This window comes from Trachinotus anak, unplaced genomic scaffold (genome assembly GCF_046630095.1).
Source record: "Trachinotus anak isolate AG129_WGS33_773 ecotype Australia unplaced genomic scaffold, CSIRO_AGI_Tana_v1 ptg000012l, whole genome shotgun sequence".
Lineage (NCBI taxonomy): Eukaryota > Metazoa > Chordata > Actinopteri > Carangiformes > Carangidae > Trachinotus > Trachinotus anak.
This window is the reverse complement of record NW_027273863.1, coordinates 14,818,323-14,833,807: the sequence shown is the minus strand read 5'-3', so window position 1 is coordinate 14,833,807 and position 15,485 is coordinate 14,818,323. Positions and strand designations below refer to the sequence as shown.

At 42.5% G+C, this 15,485-nt stretch overlaps 1 protein-coding gene across 2 annotated transcripts; it reads left to right on the top strand.

The window, feature by feature from the left end:
- Positions 1–260: 260 nt before the first annotated feature.
- kctd1 (potassium channel tetramerization domain containing 1) lies at positions 261–13,153 on the top strand. 2 transcript variants are annotated; one of them, XM_071492183.1, is made up of 5 exons: positions 261–703; positions 6,554–6,732; positions 7,758–7,902; positions 9,295–9,600; positions 11,917–13,153. In XM_071492183.1, exons 1-5 carry the CDS (start codon positions 695–697, stop codon positions 12,076–12,078), a joined length of 801 nt encoding a protein of 266 aa, XP_071348284.1. In that variant the 5' UTR covers positions 261–694; the 3' UTR covers positions 12,079–13,153. The 2 variants fall into 2 exon arrangements, with proteins under 2 accessions (XP_071348284.1, XP_071348283.1); XM_071492182.1 differs by lacking the exon at positions 261–703 and adding an exon at positions 4,864–5,658.
- The last annotated feature ends 2,332 nt before the right edge of the window (positions 13,154–15,485 follow it).

Here is a 15,485-nt window from a genome sequence, read left to right as displayed (position 1 = left end):
AGATTACAAAGGAGAAACTACAGAGTGAGAATTTCATTAACCACATTCCATTAATTTAATAAGTTGATTCCAGGCTAATCAACAAGTTGTCTAATGCACATGCAGAGTGTATGGCATGTGTTAGGAAGAAAAGACACAGACTTAGATAGGTTAGATGTTTGAGAGGTGGAAGGGGGGGGGAATCAAAAAAGCTTCACCAACAATCTATATAATTATCATCATCTGCTGCTTTTCCTCCCTGGCAAAGAAACACTCCATCCATTTGTAGAAATCGCCCGAGGGAACGTTACATCAAAACTAATCATAACGATTAAAATCAGCTTCTCTGCGAGAGGGAGGCAATAGGCAAGTTGGAGGCAGGAGGAGTGAGGGTGTTGTAAATGCAGAAAAAAAAAAGATTTCTTTATTTGATTTTATAAAAACATAAACTCAACAAAGACTGAGGCGCTGCTGCTGTGATCCCTTTGCTCGCAGTTTTATTCTGCAGATTGGTTTAGACTGGGGCAGAGACATGAGCTAATTGTATCCTGATCTTTGCCTTGAGGGGTTTCGGAGCCCTGGAGCAAGTATTCTCTGTATTTTGTTCTGTCTACCTTAGCCAAGCTATTGCATTTCTCACTGGTGTAGGAAGAGAAGCAGATCGTGGGCCAAATCGGAGGGAAAAGGTGCACAAAAAGCTACTTTATGCCGCTCTATGTTTCAGGTAAGCGGAGATTTATTTGGTTTGCTATTATTTCCGAGGCTGGATGGACTGGGACATTGAGGCGCAGCAGCTTTTACGCATGTGCCAAGCGATTCGAGTGGTACAGTTCTTAAAAAATATTTAACCACTTCCTGGCTATTGTTCCTTGGTAACTGTACAAATGTATGCGTGTGACTACAATATACAAGGCTGTGGCACATCTCGTCTAAACAGCAGCGGATTAGACTGCGATCTTGTCGAGCAAACACTCTTACTTATCCACCGTGTGAATTCGCTCCTGGCGCGTTTCAGCTCCGAACACATCGCCGTCTCCGTGTCGCTGTTGCTGTATAACTTGTTCATAACTTACTCAAACCCGCATTTGTCGTTTCCATTATGATTTTTTTTTTTTCGAAGTCAGTTTTGTCATGAAACAGTACTGCTTCCTGGCTGCCCCAGATCGTCTAATGAAAGACGCCATTGTGGAGTAATTTTGCCGCAGGCTTTTTTTTCTTATTCTGTAAGACAGGATGTACCTTTTACACACGTCAGTGCAGAATCTGTGAAGCAGCCTTTAATAAGAGCCGTGGCCGTGTTAAGAGAATCATATTTATGTAAACGAACACATAAATAGGATTGAATTGTGTCCTCTCTTTTCCTCTCTTGGCTCTCTGACCGCGCCGTGCGTAATCAACTCCAAGGTCCGGATGCGAATCGGCAAATATAGTTGACTAAGTAATAATCTTGACCTGGTTTACCTATGTGACCATGAATTGTGAAGACAAACACGCACTTCTCTTTATAAAGTTTGGACTTTTAAAATGTAAAAACAAAAAACTAGATTGTGTAATTGGTTGATTAAACATTTCTGACTGCACTACAGAGATGATCAGACTTCAGATGACGTTTATTAAACGTGAGATCATAAATAAAATCCACTGACTTCAGGTCACCTGCGAGGATAGCCTGTGGTCGGTTTCACCAGTTTCAGAGGACACATGGATAAACAGAGTGAGACTGAGATGTTGGCGTGTCAGGACCGATCACTTGATGGCGCTGTAATAACAAAACCACACCACTTTACTGTATGTACAGCATCTGTATCTGCTGCATCTGTTTCCCATTAAAAATACATTTAACAAACAGACTGATCTTGGTTAAAGACAAATATTTATAAGGCAAATCGGTTAGTCTACATTACACTTGTCAGAATACATCATCAGCTCTAAGGTAGAGGTGCTTGGCTATATTCGAACTCCTGGGATAAGAATGTTGTTATTATATTTCATATTGTGGCTCTGCCACTCCTGTGCCCTGGGACAGTTCAGTCTGTGCCAGTGAACATGCACCACCGTCTCCAACAGCCTGCAGCAACACAGTGCTCATCACACTTCCTTATCTGTGATGTCACTGCTACAATAACTCCACAAAGAGCTATAGTAGCCCTACTTGTGATAAAACTCAGGGAATAATTATGTACTTGTGTTTGGTAAATACTGGGGTACTTCTGTGAGATGTACCTTGCTTGTAAAATTTGAGACTGTGCAGATTCAGATTGTCTTTCATTCATTATTAACAGAGTGGCTCAGGATCTGTAGCATTGTTGACTCTGTGGATTCTCAGACACAGATTGAATCACTTTGATCCCAATGCACCGCAAATGATTATTTCTCTTATGTGCCACCTCCGCTTTCCAGAGATAAAATGGGTTTTATCCCAATATTATGTTTTCACTCTAAGGAGCAGCCCAACATAGTTCATTTACACTGGTAACTTTTTTTTTTCTTCCAGGCAACCTCGCCATCTTTTCACTTAATGCCAAAGTTTTTTTTTTTTTTTCTTTACACTCAACACATTTATGCATTTGTCACCCCAAACTTTGCAGGCGACTGCTGTTACTGAGAAATATACTTTTAAGAAATACAGCCAGCTTTAAGCTGTGTGTATGACATGATGCAAACCACAGACAATGACATACATATCTCTGAAATACATGCATTTTTAAACACACAAAAAACAGCATTATTGCCAAAATTCAGGAAACACTGTATGTCAAGATGTTGTGACAGAGTGAGGAGAGAAAACATGAGTTTTACTGGAAGTTTAAACAATTACATTATCAAACTATTGCAAAGTGTTGCAATAGTTTGCCCCTTATAATGACTAATGCCCATTTCTAAAATGCAATATACACACACCTGACCGGACCACTAACCTATATTATTTACCCAGGCCTTTTTCTTATGACAGTCTCGCTACCTGTTTTTTTTTTTTTGCAGTGACTGAAGTTAGCCCAAAGTCTGTGGTTGTCTGTGTGTGGACATTTGAAACAAATGGCCGTGGGCACCAAAGCAGAGACAACCCATCCAGATTATGTAAATACCAGTCTGCCTGCCTCAAACTGAATGTTAATGCTCTGATCTGAAATGCTAATTGTGTCTTGTGCGATATGTCGAAACACTGAAGCGCTGCATTGTGGGATGGAAAATTGAAAGCTAGTTTGTTGTATATGCTGATCCTAACAGGCCCTTTGATTATTGCAATGGCAGACAGATAGTTGCCTCCCATGTTTTGGGAGCATGAATGGGTAATACCCCACATTGTATGAGACACTGAACAAGAGCTATAGTGTTCGTTTCTTAAAATATAAAGGAAGAAAATGATGATTTTGCATAATGGGCCTGTCACTGAAAGACCACTGGTGGGAAACAACAGGAGTAACTGGAGGAAGCATGTTCTCCATGCTTTGCTGCTCTGTGTCTGTTTTAGATTTGTTTGTGCATACAGTGGTGCAACAAGATTACACAAACTGAGTACAGGAGCAAAAGCCGTAGACGCACAGGCTACATTTTGCCTTGTTTCACACAGGCTGAAAACTTTGGGAAGACGTCCACAAACACTATCACATGGGAGACTTTTCTAGCTGTGTGCCAAATTCAAAATGGCAACAGGTAGGAAAAAAGAGTTGGTGCAGAGGGTCTGCAGTCGCACATCTGATGGCTGATACATGAGCATCATTGATCAGTCCCACATTCACCCGCTTACTTATGGGTTCTGATGATGCAGTGACCTTTGAACTGTCCTTGAGATACAAGCGTAAAAGGCAGCAATCTGACGTGGACGTTACTCCAACACTTTACCTTTAGTTTCACTCTAAATGATTTTGTGATATAAGTGCACAATCCCACAACCTGCCACCCCCCTCCACCTCCCACCCACCCAACCACCCGTTCTCTTTCACTCTCTCTTCTCTCTCCCCTGCAATTTTCCATAATGCCTTACAGATTTTACACTCAATCCACCTTTGCGATGACAAGGCTTTGAGGAAATCCAATTCCACCAAGCTGTTTTCAGAACTTACTCTCCACAGGCACACACTCACTCTCACACTCACTCACTCACACACACAGACACACACGCACACACACCACCATCTCCACAAATTAGTCAGGGAACAAATTACCTGCATTCTGAGTGTGATCCCACGCACTTTGCCGGCTGCCTTACACAGGTCCCCTTTTGAAGAGCAGCCATGTGATTTCTCTCTCTTTTGCCCTGCAGGCCCCTTTGCCTTCTGCGAGGGATTCTGGAGTTGAATTTTAAAACTATGTATGGCTGCTGCCTGCGCTTATCAGCGCGTGCACAAGCGGCATGCAAATCAGACCAGGATCACACACCGCATTGGAGGCCTACACTCAAAGGCAAGCTTAATTGCTAATTGGGTATCTAGGTGTGAAACTCACACTGCCAATGAGAAGCGGGAATGTGGATGTTTTAAGGCCAGTGGTTGAACTAATTAATTTTAATCTGAATGTTATTAAAAATTGTGGATTCCTTGCATTTTCTATGAAAAACAGCCCAGGAGAGTGCTGTGGCAGTACTTTTAACAGCAATTGGACATGTTGTGGTCTGGTTTTTACACTCCATGATGTCATTAGTGTGGTGGTTTTACTGTGCTGATGTGGTCATTGGTTATTATACAGTACCTCTGACCTTTGTGAAGCATAAAGCCAATGAGAAACCCATCAAGGTGTCCTCTCTGAGGGACAGATGTTTTGGAGGGATGTGATCTGATACTTTGTGTGATTGGATAGATGATGATCAGTCAGGTGGCTTATGATTGTGTGTGTGTGTGTGTTTGTGGGTGGAGGATATAAGGGGCATTATTGTTCAGGTGCTGGAGTGGGTTATGGCCACCGTTTTGGTTTTCTCACTGGCTGAACTTTGTGACTTTGTTGGACTGTTGTGTTGGAGGAGGATTGGAGCTGCTGAACAATGGGACTGCAACATCAGGAGAAGTGTAACGGCGAACAGAAAACACGGCTCCAAAAAAGAAAAAAAAAGAGGGGGGGGGGGGGGGGGGGGGGGCAAGGGGCAGTTGTGGAAGGTCCAGATGTGCGCGTTGACCCGACTCGCATAAACCAGACGACCACGTTTTGTCAAGCAGCGTTAGTTTTATTCTGAAAATGCGACACACATACCTGCCACTGAAACAGCGACAGCCCAAAAGAGCCGCGGGCGCTACAATGCTAATGTTGTCGGGGGCTTTGACTTCTCCCAGCCATTGCAAAGACGCCGCTCCGTGTGACAGCCACGGCGCCGCTCTTCCCCCGGTGTGTTCGCTGTAACCGCCTCTCCACGTTTTTTGTAGGTGTTGTTGGGGGGGGGGGGAAAAAAAAAGAGACTGTTAACCTTTAAAAAAAAAAAGAAAAGAAAAGAAAAGAAAAGTCTGCGCGGTAATGGACGAAACGGATATCATGGACTTAACGCATCAGAAAGCGAGGAAGCGACCGCGTCCAATCAGTTCTGCGGATGAGTCCGTGCACGCTTCCCTCAAACGGCTCCCGATCCGAGCGGCGGAGTGCAGGGAGCCCTCGCTGATGTTCGCAGTCAGGGGAGAGCCTGTTCCCGCAGCGTCTCTCAAGCAAAATGACCATTCGGTGACTTCATCTCCAACCACAGTGATGCCGGCGCAGGTAAACGCGTAAAGTCCGATATTGTCTGGGAGGAGAAAAGAAAAGAAAAACAAACACAAAAAAAAGCCCGCAGAAACACTGGGGTCGACCTGTCACTTCTGCTGGAGGAGCGAAGTGAATAGCTTTTATTGAATGCAGTGTGTGGATAGATTGCCCTGCTGTCTTTAAATGTAGAGTGCGCACTTGTATGTCACGTTATTTCAATATCTTGCACGCACAGCCCTCTGTTTGCTGCTTTCCTACTTTAATTTACTGTTAAATCTTTTTTTTTTTTTTTTTTTTTAATCAGCAAATGGTTGTAACATCTAAATCCAGTAATCCTCGCTAAATGAGATCTCCCAGACACTGTCTCTTTTTTTTTCCCTCCCATCTTCACTCAAGCTCTGAAACTTTTGGGGGTAAAGTAATTTTCTTCTGAGAGCTGAAAAGAAATTGTCTTGCTAATGGTGTTTGTAGGTTAACAGGAGACAGTTTCTCCAAATCCTATTACAGTATTCAAATCAAGAGTCATTATTGCTCATTTCCAAGACTGTGAGATTGATGCTCCAAATTAATTTGGTTTTGGAGATTATGGCCCACAGGAGTGGATGCATGTGCTTTGTGGCAACATCCAGGTCAAGGTCAGGCAGCTCTAACTTGCACAGAAAAATCTTCCCTTGCACTCCTGCACTGTGGAGTGTGTTACATGACAGAAACATTTTGATTTTTTTGACGTTTGTGTGTTATTTCTGAATCTAAATATTCCAAATCCTATTCATACACCCCTGTGTGGTTGTGGTAACGTTGTCTTTTTTTCATCTTTGATTTGCAGTAGGAAGACAGAATCCGATGCATCTTCTTATCAACCTCACCTACACATGTCATCATGTTTTCTCCCTTGTGTTGTCTGAAACAGGATAATCGCTCCAGCATGTCCAGGCCCATGATCACACGGTCACCAGTGTCTCCCTTGAGTAACCAGGGCATCCCCACACCTGCACAGCTCACCAAGTCCAACGCCCCTGTGCACATCGATGTGGGCGGACACATGTACACCAGCAGTCTGGCCACCTTAACAAAATTCCCAGAATCCCGGTGAGTCTGCTCTACCATGCTGGTGTAGTTGAAGTGTGTTAAGGGGGATAAAGTTTGTATTTTTGGCCTCTAGTGAATGTTTGCGTTTCGTGGAACAGGAAGTGAAATTGTGAACGATTCTGTGTTGTTATGGGGAGTTTATTCTGTTCAAGTCAGACATGTTTGTCAGCATCAGAACCTCCTCACTGTTGTAATGCCATCTTGTTTTATGTTTAATGTCATCCTGTGACATTAAACAGTCAAATGTCACATCTCTTCAAATCACAAAAATATCCCATGGATGCACTTGGTAGGAAGAGTTTTTATCAAACCTCTGCTCCACATATCTCCTTCATCAGTCGCTTTAGGATTTATCAGGTGGTATCGCAAAATGTCTCCATGTCAAGTATCAAGCCCACAGTTATTTTGAGCGGTAAACAATTTGTAAGAGCTTTCAAGTGCAGGATGCAGGGCTCAGACAAAAGCAACTTGGTTATTCTGACAGATGTCACAGCAGCAGTAAAGGGCCAAAGGGCATGGGGCCATCTGGAGGCTGGGAGGCTGCACTGTCGCTCCGAGCCCAGGCCTGAGGGTGACTGGCACCCTGCCTAGGGCAACCAACAACCAGCTGGCCCTGACCTCTCCAGACCACCTCTGTTTTTAATCCATTCCTTCCTTATTCTTCCTGTCTGTCTTTTCTTTCACTATGTCTTTCTTTCTATCCTTCTTCCCCTCCAGTTGATGCGATGTGTGCATGTGTGTGCTAAGGTGTGAAAGAACATTTCAGAGCTTGAGAAAATTGAGTGACTCACAATCCTTTGCACATGCTCTTGCGTCACCGTATCATTTTTGACTCTCTTCCTTTTTTCTTCCCATCCCTTCTCTCCCACAAGGTGCTGGGATAATCTCCAGAGTAGTACTGAAGACATTGTGTTTTACATAGACTAATACTATGAACTTTTGTTAATGTTGACATGTTGTCCCTCTCCCTCCTTCCCTCCCTCCCTTTCTGCCTAACCTGCCACCCCTCCCGCCTCTGTGGGTAGAATTGGTCGTCTCTTTGATGGCACAGAGCCTATAGTCCTGGACAGCCTGAAGCAGCACTACTTCATTGACAGGGATGGACACATGTTCCGCTACATCCTCAACTTCCTCAGGACGTCCAAGCTCCTCATCCCAGATGACTTCAAAGTAAGTGGATGTCCATCCTAGAAACTGTAAATTCCCATCAGCCAGTCAGCAATCCAACAACTTAGCACACACAATGAATGCTAAGGACATGGAATGACTTTGGTCACTGGTGCTCCTTGAATTGCTGAAAAAGGTTCCCGTGCTGGAGACAAAATATCAGGGCTCTTCCAAACAAAGCTCAATCCTGATACATTTATTCATCATGGGATGCAGTGTGGTCCCCTCTGGCTTTTAGCAACCAAAGATTCTTTGAGATATGTAAGGGAAGCGATAAGCTTGCATCTGTGGCGCCCATGACCACTTAGCATGTGCTAGATTTCCCCATGGCTCTATGATCTCATGCCATCGATCTCCATCCACGGTGCGTCTCACTGTATGTGACACATTAGCATTCCTTCTTTTTTACTCTTATGTGTCATTTGGTCAGTAATTACCTAGCTTGCCCTGGGAGAAAACAAATAACCACATTATCTGATGGACTGTCCGCAGTGTGACTCAATCAGTGGAAAGTATGTCAGCTAAAATAAGCAAAGACAAAAGACAGACTCAAGTTCAGGCTGAGGTCACATTCACATTGGGTATATTTGTGAGGGGAGCATGAGAAAACTTGAATGTGGTGCGATTTTAGGCCCTGCAGTCCTGCGGGTAAAAGATCTCCTCCTCGGCCCCACGCAGCCCTGTGTTACATGTCGCACCACATCTGTTCCACTCGGTATCTTTTGTAATATTTGCTGAATAGTGTCTTGGCTTGGGTGTATTGCTTGTTCATGTTGAACAGTGGTTTCAAAATGCTTTTATTTTTGGTTTGCATGCACATTAGAAAGAAAATCACAACCTTAAAATGATTAGGTTAAGTCTGTTTCTGGTTATTTTGTTCTGTGGCATAGCAACATGTACTGCATGCTGCATTTAGCCAGCAGCCTCCAGTTCAGTGCAGCCTACCTTGATATCTATCTTGATAAAAATGTTATCGTTGGAACGTTTGAAGAAGCTTCTGGGATTTTTTTTGTTGACAAAATCATTCTAAATATTTATTATCATATATTGATTAAATATTAATTGATACAACCTTAAATTATGTCCATGTTTCTGTAATCATTCCAGTGTTTATCTCAAGGGCCAGCATACTATTATCACTGTAGTTTTGAAATTTTATACATTTTTGAGTTATTAGTTAGTAGACAAGAGACAGTATAGAGGCTGGCAGGAAATGGGGGAGAGATAACCTCTAAGTCACCAAGAAGCCCCAAACCTGTTCCTTAAAAACATTTGCTACTGATGAGATTTGATTATAGTTGACCTGGTACAGTAAAAATGAACCTAAACAGAACCACAATATCAGGCAACATGTTAAAGAGACAGTATTTTCCACATTTCTTTCCACTCTTCCAGGACTACAGTCTGCTGTACGAGGAAGCACGGTACTTCCAGCTGCAGCCCATGCTTGCAGAGCTGGAGCGCTGGCGCCAGGACCAGGAGCTGGGCCGGGTGTCACGCCCATGCGAGTGCTTGGTGGTGCGTGTTGCGCCTGACCTGGGCGAGAGAATCACACTCAGCGGTGACAAGGCTCTGATCGAAGACGTGTTTCCGGAGATCGGTGACGTCATGTGCAACTCTGTCAATGCTGGCTGGAACCATGATTCCACGCACGTCATCCGCTTCCCGCTCAATGGGTACTGCCACCTCAACTCTGTCCAGGTAATAGGAGATTTTGGCTGCTGTGCGTGTTTGGTCATTTATACTGAGCGGTTTATTCCTCAAGTATAAACACTCAAAGGTTGGATAAAGTGGTGTTTTTTTCTATGTTTTTTTTTCATTCAGTTGTAAGCCCAAGGAACTGAGGTGATGATCTGTTCATTCAGCTTCTTTTCATCTGCTGTTATACTGTAGACTTTTCAAATTGTACTTATGTCTGATTGCAAAGTCTTATCTTTTTTAATCTAATCGAATCACAAGAACAGCCTTGCAGAAAAATAAGTTCTTTGATGAGTTCATCAAAGCATCAGTTTAGTAAGCCATCATTACGCAAGTCTACCACCATCTTTACTTTTCTGTGATCTGACTGGAATAATGATTTTGACTTTGGCTCTGGAGCTGGTGAGTAGTCAGCTACAGTAGTTTTTTCTTATGTATCCTTTTGCAACACTTATAATGTGGTCCTCACATCTTTTCCAATATTGCCTTCTGTGTTCATTGAAAAACAGTTACAAGTAAATCCTTAAGTCATTCTGGGTGTTTTAAACTTTCAATCTTAAGCAGACATCGGTGCCAACCTGCTAAAATTGAATCTTAAAGTGGCTCATTGTAGACTTCATCCCATCAAGTGAAGGAATATTGGGCATCTTAAATCATGGTGGAGAGTCACATGAATGTGCAAACTTGGGGGGAAACTGGCTGACAGCAAGAGGAAGTAGGCAATTCAGGATGCAGTGAAACACTTAAGTAGACATAAGATGAGATGATGCCCCTGAGTGTCTGAGGGGGTTGTTGGATCAATGCTCAATTTAAAATCAAAATCAAGCCAAGCAACTCCATATATTTTTTGTTAGGAACATCCAAGAAACAAATCAGCGGGACACATTTTTAGTAAGATTTCTTACAGAATAGTTCAAAGGAAGAGTTGCACAGATCCATAAGAATCCAGATGCATAAACAGAGGAATACCAGTAATTCTCAGGTACATCTACACCAAAATAAAGCAAAGTTAGAAAACTGGTCTTGCCGTAACATTTTTAAGGTGTTGGGAAAGTTGTGATATGTAGAGGAGCAGAACCATAACTTGAAGTCTTTCATTATCCACGTTTCTTTGAAGGCCAGTGTACTCTTGACACTGTATAGAAAGGATTTAATATTATTATATCCTTTGGGTTCTGGGCCAGACTAAACCAGGACTGTAAAATCAAAGCTTCTACATTCAGAAAAATGTAAATTCATCTTTTATATTCAGCATGCATTTGGCAATATTGTATTTCTATAATTATATATAGATATTCTACTAATTCATTGATGGTAAAATCCTCAGATATGCATCAATAAAAGATGGAGGAGAGGCATATTTAAAAAGATTTCACAATGATTTGGACTGTGCCTCCATCTGAGGAAGTCAAATCTCCATCTCCTTCCCAAAAACACACAAACAAACCCGTCTCTGAAGTGTGTGAGTCGTGGAGAGCGAGCAAGAGAGTGAGCATGCTCCCTGGCAGGTTGTCCCCAGGCGGGGCCCATAATCCTGTTTGGTTATTAAAGCACGCCGGCGGTGGATGCTGTATCTGCGGCTAATGGAGGCAGGGCGGGGGTTTTGAGAGAAAGAAGGGGGGCATAGAGAGCTGCCAGCAGTAGGGGGACCTTTGTAGTTTTGGCGGAGGCTTGGGCCTGGGGCTGGGGGAGAAATGGGGAGAGGGGGTTTTGCTGAGCAGCCCACACTGAGCCAAGTGGCAGAGAGAAAGCCTCACTGCTCCCTGGGGCCTCTTCGATGGAATGCGATCCTACAGCCCCCTCGGACACGTCTGTAGATGTCTGCAAGGCTGCGAGATCAGGAACAGCTACACACACACAGAGACACACAGACAAACACATATATACACCAGAAAACAATGAAAATGAGGCATGAGGCAAAATGAGAGGCTCTTGGTTTTGTGGAAGTCTCATCCAAATTCCCGTCACAGGCCGTATGTCGCTGCAGCTCACTCCCAGAGCTGTTTCCAATGCTAGACTTAGCACTAACTCTGCAGCACAGAAGTGGAGGAGTGTCAGATTATTCTATGCTATCCAGTTTTGCAGTAATGAACAAGAGGTTAGAGGTTACATGAATGTTTATGAGGATTTGTAGAGCTCCACCAAATAATTGATCTGGCATCTGGATTACAAGGTTGACAGTGACCATCAAAGATAGATGGGTAAGAGCTATCTATCACTGGACTGCTTATAAAGGGAGCTAATGATGCTTTTTCCTTCCATAACTCATGTCCTGTGTTGTTAGTGACATCTCCCTCTTTCTTCTTCCATCTTTTTAAGGTTCTAGAGCGTCTCCAACAACGTGGCTTCGAGATTGCCGGCTCCTGCGGCGGAGGCGTGGACTCATCCCAATTCAGCGAGTACGTCCTGAGGAGGGAACTGAGGAGGACAGGTCAGCGAGGAACCAATTCAAACAGGATAAAGCAAGAGCAGCTGGACTAGAATCCTCCCGCGCAGTAGGAGGTGCTAGACTTTTCTGTGGCAGCCAAATACTCCATGCTGCAGAGCTCTGTGGACTCTGTTTTTCTTCGTTTCCTTGTTGATGTTTTTGTTTTCTTAAACTTGAGAACCATCTAGAGAATAAAAAAAGAGGTGCAACAGGAGATTTTTGCCATAAGAAGATACAAGACATTTGATAAGTGTGAGATTGCAAGGACATTTGAGATTGTCTAGCCCCCATAAACCAATTTAAAAAGGACTTATATACGCTGGATCCCCAAACAAAGTTTGTTTTAAAACTTGGAGCCTACATTAGGTTGAATATGATTTCTATTATACCCATATAAATTAAAAAAGGCTTTTATCGCTTATGTAGTATGTTGCATAGCTTGTCACCAGTGACTTGATTTTGTTGTCTCACTGGCAAATTGGCTAAGTCTGTTTTTATCCCTCGCTGTAAAAAGGTCACTAATGTGTTGCTTACAGTACGGAATGTCTCAGTTGTCATAAACAGTTAGTTTCAACAAAGCATCTTTTTTTTTTTTACAATTAACATGATGTTGAATATTGTGATACAAATGAAGTGTTTTTTTTTTTTTTCTTTAATGGAAGTTATTTTATTGGATTATGCCATAAAATATAGTTGACATTAGTATCATCAAAATTTTACATCAAATACCATTCTATAAGCAGTACAGAAAATAATTTAGTAAATTATTATGTCACACCATTTGCCTCATTGGGGAGTATGAACTACTAACCCCCATGTGCTACCTTGGGAATTATTTAATTGGATCATAATATTCCTCTGAGTGATGACCTGTAAAGTTTTTCATTGTATATGTGTTTGTGTTTTTTACATTGAATCTTTTTAAAGCAAATTTGTTGCCTCGGACATGACTGAACAGATTAAAAGCTTATTGTACTACCCACTCCAAGATCACTTTTACTTGTAGCACATATTGATATGAAGTTGAATATAAAGTATTTCTAAGACGACTGACCCACCTACGCTCCCTAGATTTGAGTAAAGAGGAATGTAGCAAAAAAATGTGAAATAAATCTCAACTAAAGTTGTCATGGTGTCTGCTCGCTGTTTTTACATTGCTGTAGGGACTGCTTTCACATTTGCTATGTCTGCCCTGTGCTGCATTTGAAGCACGGTGGTTAGATAGATCTTCCTTGAGCCAGAATTTGCTGCATCTGAACCTTCTTTCTATCATCCTGAATGTGTTCAATGGTAAACAAGGAGCAAAATCTTGTGCATTACATTGTGTTTTAGCTCTCTACAACCAGAGAGGTAAAGCTAACTTTACTAAGGCAATATTGTACCTTGGAGGATTTATGCTGGTGCATCAGCGACTACTTGGGGCGTCCTTTACTTAGTTATATTGAATAGAGCCGACTTCTCCACGCAAGTCCTGTCAGTTGTGCTTCCTCATATCCCTGCAGGGCCAAAATCCAAAGTGAAATCCCACACAGAGCCCTGTCGTCTTGTCTTCATCGCTTTTGGCAGAATCTCCACTTTCTCTGGCTATCTACGTTTTATGCTATATGTCTCCCTTTCAGGCCGCTTTGCCCCAGATTCCCTTTTGACTGACTGTTATTCTCAGAGGCTAGAGGTGCAACTGTGATGTGAGTGGTACACAGCGATGCTTTGCTCTCGATCACAAAATCAAAACTTTCTGTGCCTGTGAAATTAACAAGTAATCATGGAGCGGGTGTGAAACACATCAACTCTGAGCTAAAACCATTACAGCTGGAGGAATTTAGTGCAGCATTCAGGTGTTCATTCAGGCAAATATATCACTGATGGAGCATGTTTTTTAATAAATTGAACTATAACCATATCAATATTATGCTCACATCACAAACCATTTTCAAAATTTCCAACTCTCAGTCTTCATCATTCATCATTTCAAACGAGCGAAATACTATTTTGATCATTTGGGAAACTCATATTTGCTTTCTTGCCTAGAGTTAAATGAGAAGTCTCACTCTTAAGTCTGTAGAATAAGTATGATGCTACAGCCAGCTGCTGGTTAGCTTAGCTCCATATAAAGTCCTCAAACTGGAGGGAAACAGCTCTATTCCAAGGTAACATAATCAACCTACCAGCACCTCAAAAGCTCAATACTGAACATTACCTTGTTAGCTTAATGCATACAAAAACCGAAATGTATAATGACCGGTCGTGTTTTAAACGATTATGTGCCAGACTCTTTCTTGGCCAGGTGCAGCGGCTTCCTGGACTGCATGTAGCCAAGCTAACTGTTTCCCATCTGTTTCGGGTCTCTGCGCTATGTTAATCAAACTGGCTTTTTTTTCATGTAACTCCTAACAGGAAAGTGAATAAGCCTATTTACCTATTTACCTAGGTACTGGCTACTGACCTTGGTTAGCTAGATGAACAATGGGTGGCCATTAAAAATAGTCAATATTTTCCTGGAATGAAAATATTGTCGAGGATGGCGTAAGAGAAAAAAAAAATGAACACGTGTTTAGTTTCAAATTCAGCAGTACTTTTTGTGCACCCTATGTGATTTTTAAGTTTGTTACCTGTGGGGCAGCCTATGTATAATGAGACCCTGTCCAGCCCTATTTTCTCTCACTTCCTGGATTCAGACTAACTTGAAAAGGAATTAGAGATATGCTTCTCTCAGGACACAGCCCGTTGGAGAAAAGATGAATGGTATTAAGAAACTGACTTCCAGTCCTTTAGAGAACAGGGGTTTTGAGGAGAATAAAGTAATGTGAGATCCTCCTCTTTTCTGTGGCGTGTCTGTGATCATGTCTCTTTCACTCGCTTTCTCTCTAGTGATTATTTCTAGTCATCAAAAGGCAGAGTAGGGCCTGGAGAAAGTGGCTGTGGCCATCTTTCCCTCGATCCCCAGGCTCTGCTTACTCACCACTAGTGAAGGTCAGTGGATGGACTCATTCACCTCGTCTTCAAATCACCAGCCCTCACAGTGCTCAGTTATACAGCCCAGTGCTACTGTTTCTAATGAATGTCCTGACTAAATACACTTATTAGATGATGATATACTTTGTACTCTGGATTTAGTCTTATTCTATCAGTCTATCATTCTATGCAGTCTTCTTTCTCTCTGTCTCTGTGTTGATCTGTAGGTAATATTCTGCACTGTAGGTGCCTCCTACCTTTATTGAAAAAGCCTCTCGGCCATTTTATGCCAGCAAGATAATTATAAATGTAACCTGTGGCAAAAAAGCAAAACACAACTCCCACATCTCTCCCTTGCCATTTCTCTCTCTCACTTTCTCTCCCTCTCTCTCTCTCTCCTTCTCTCTCTTTCTTTCTCTCTCTCTCTCACTCTCTCTCTCTCTCTCTCCCTCCCCTCCTCCCCCACCCTCAGCCTCAGGAGCTGATTTCAAATTTTCAAAGATATCTC

Bases quoted from the DNA above. Each gene is read 5' to 3' on its own strand.
- kctd1 (XM_071492182.1), top strand. From the start codon at position 5,422: ATGGACGAAACGGATATCATGGACTTAACGCATCAGAAAGCGAGGAAG. The intron at 6,733-7,757 runs GTGAGTCTGCTC...CTCTGTGGGTAG, and splicing joins ACAAAATTCCCAGAATCCCG to AATTGGTCGTCTCTTTGATG. The intron at 9,601-11,916 runs GTAATAGGAGAT...CATCTTTTTAAG, and splicing joins GCCACCTCAACTCTGTCCAG to GTTCTAGAGCGTCTCCAACA.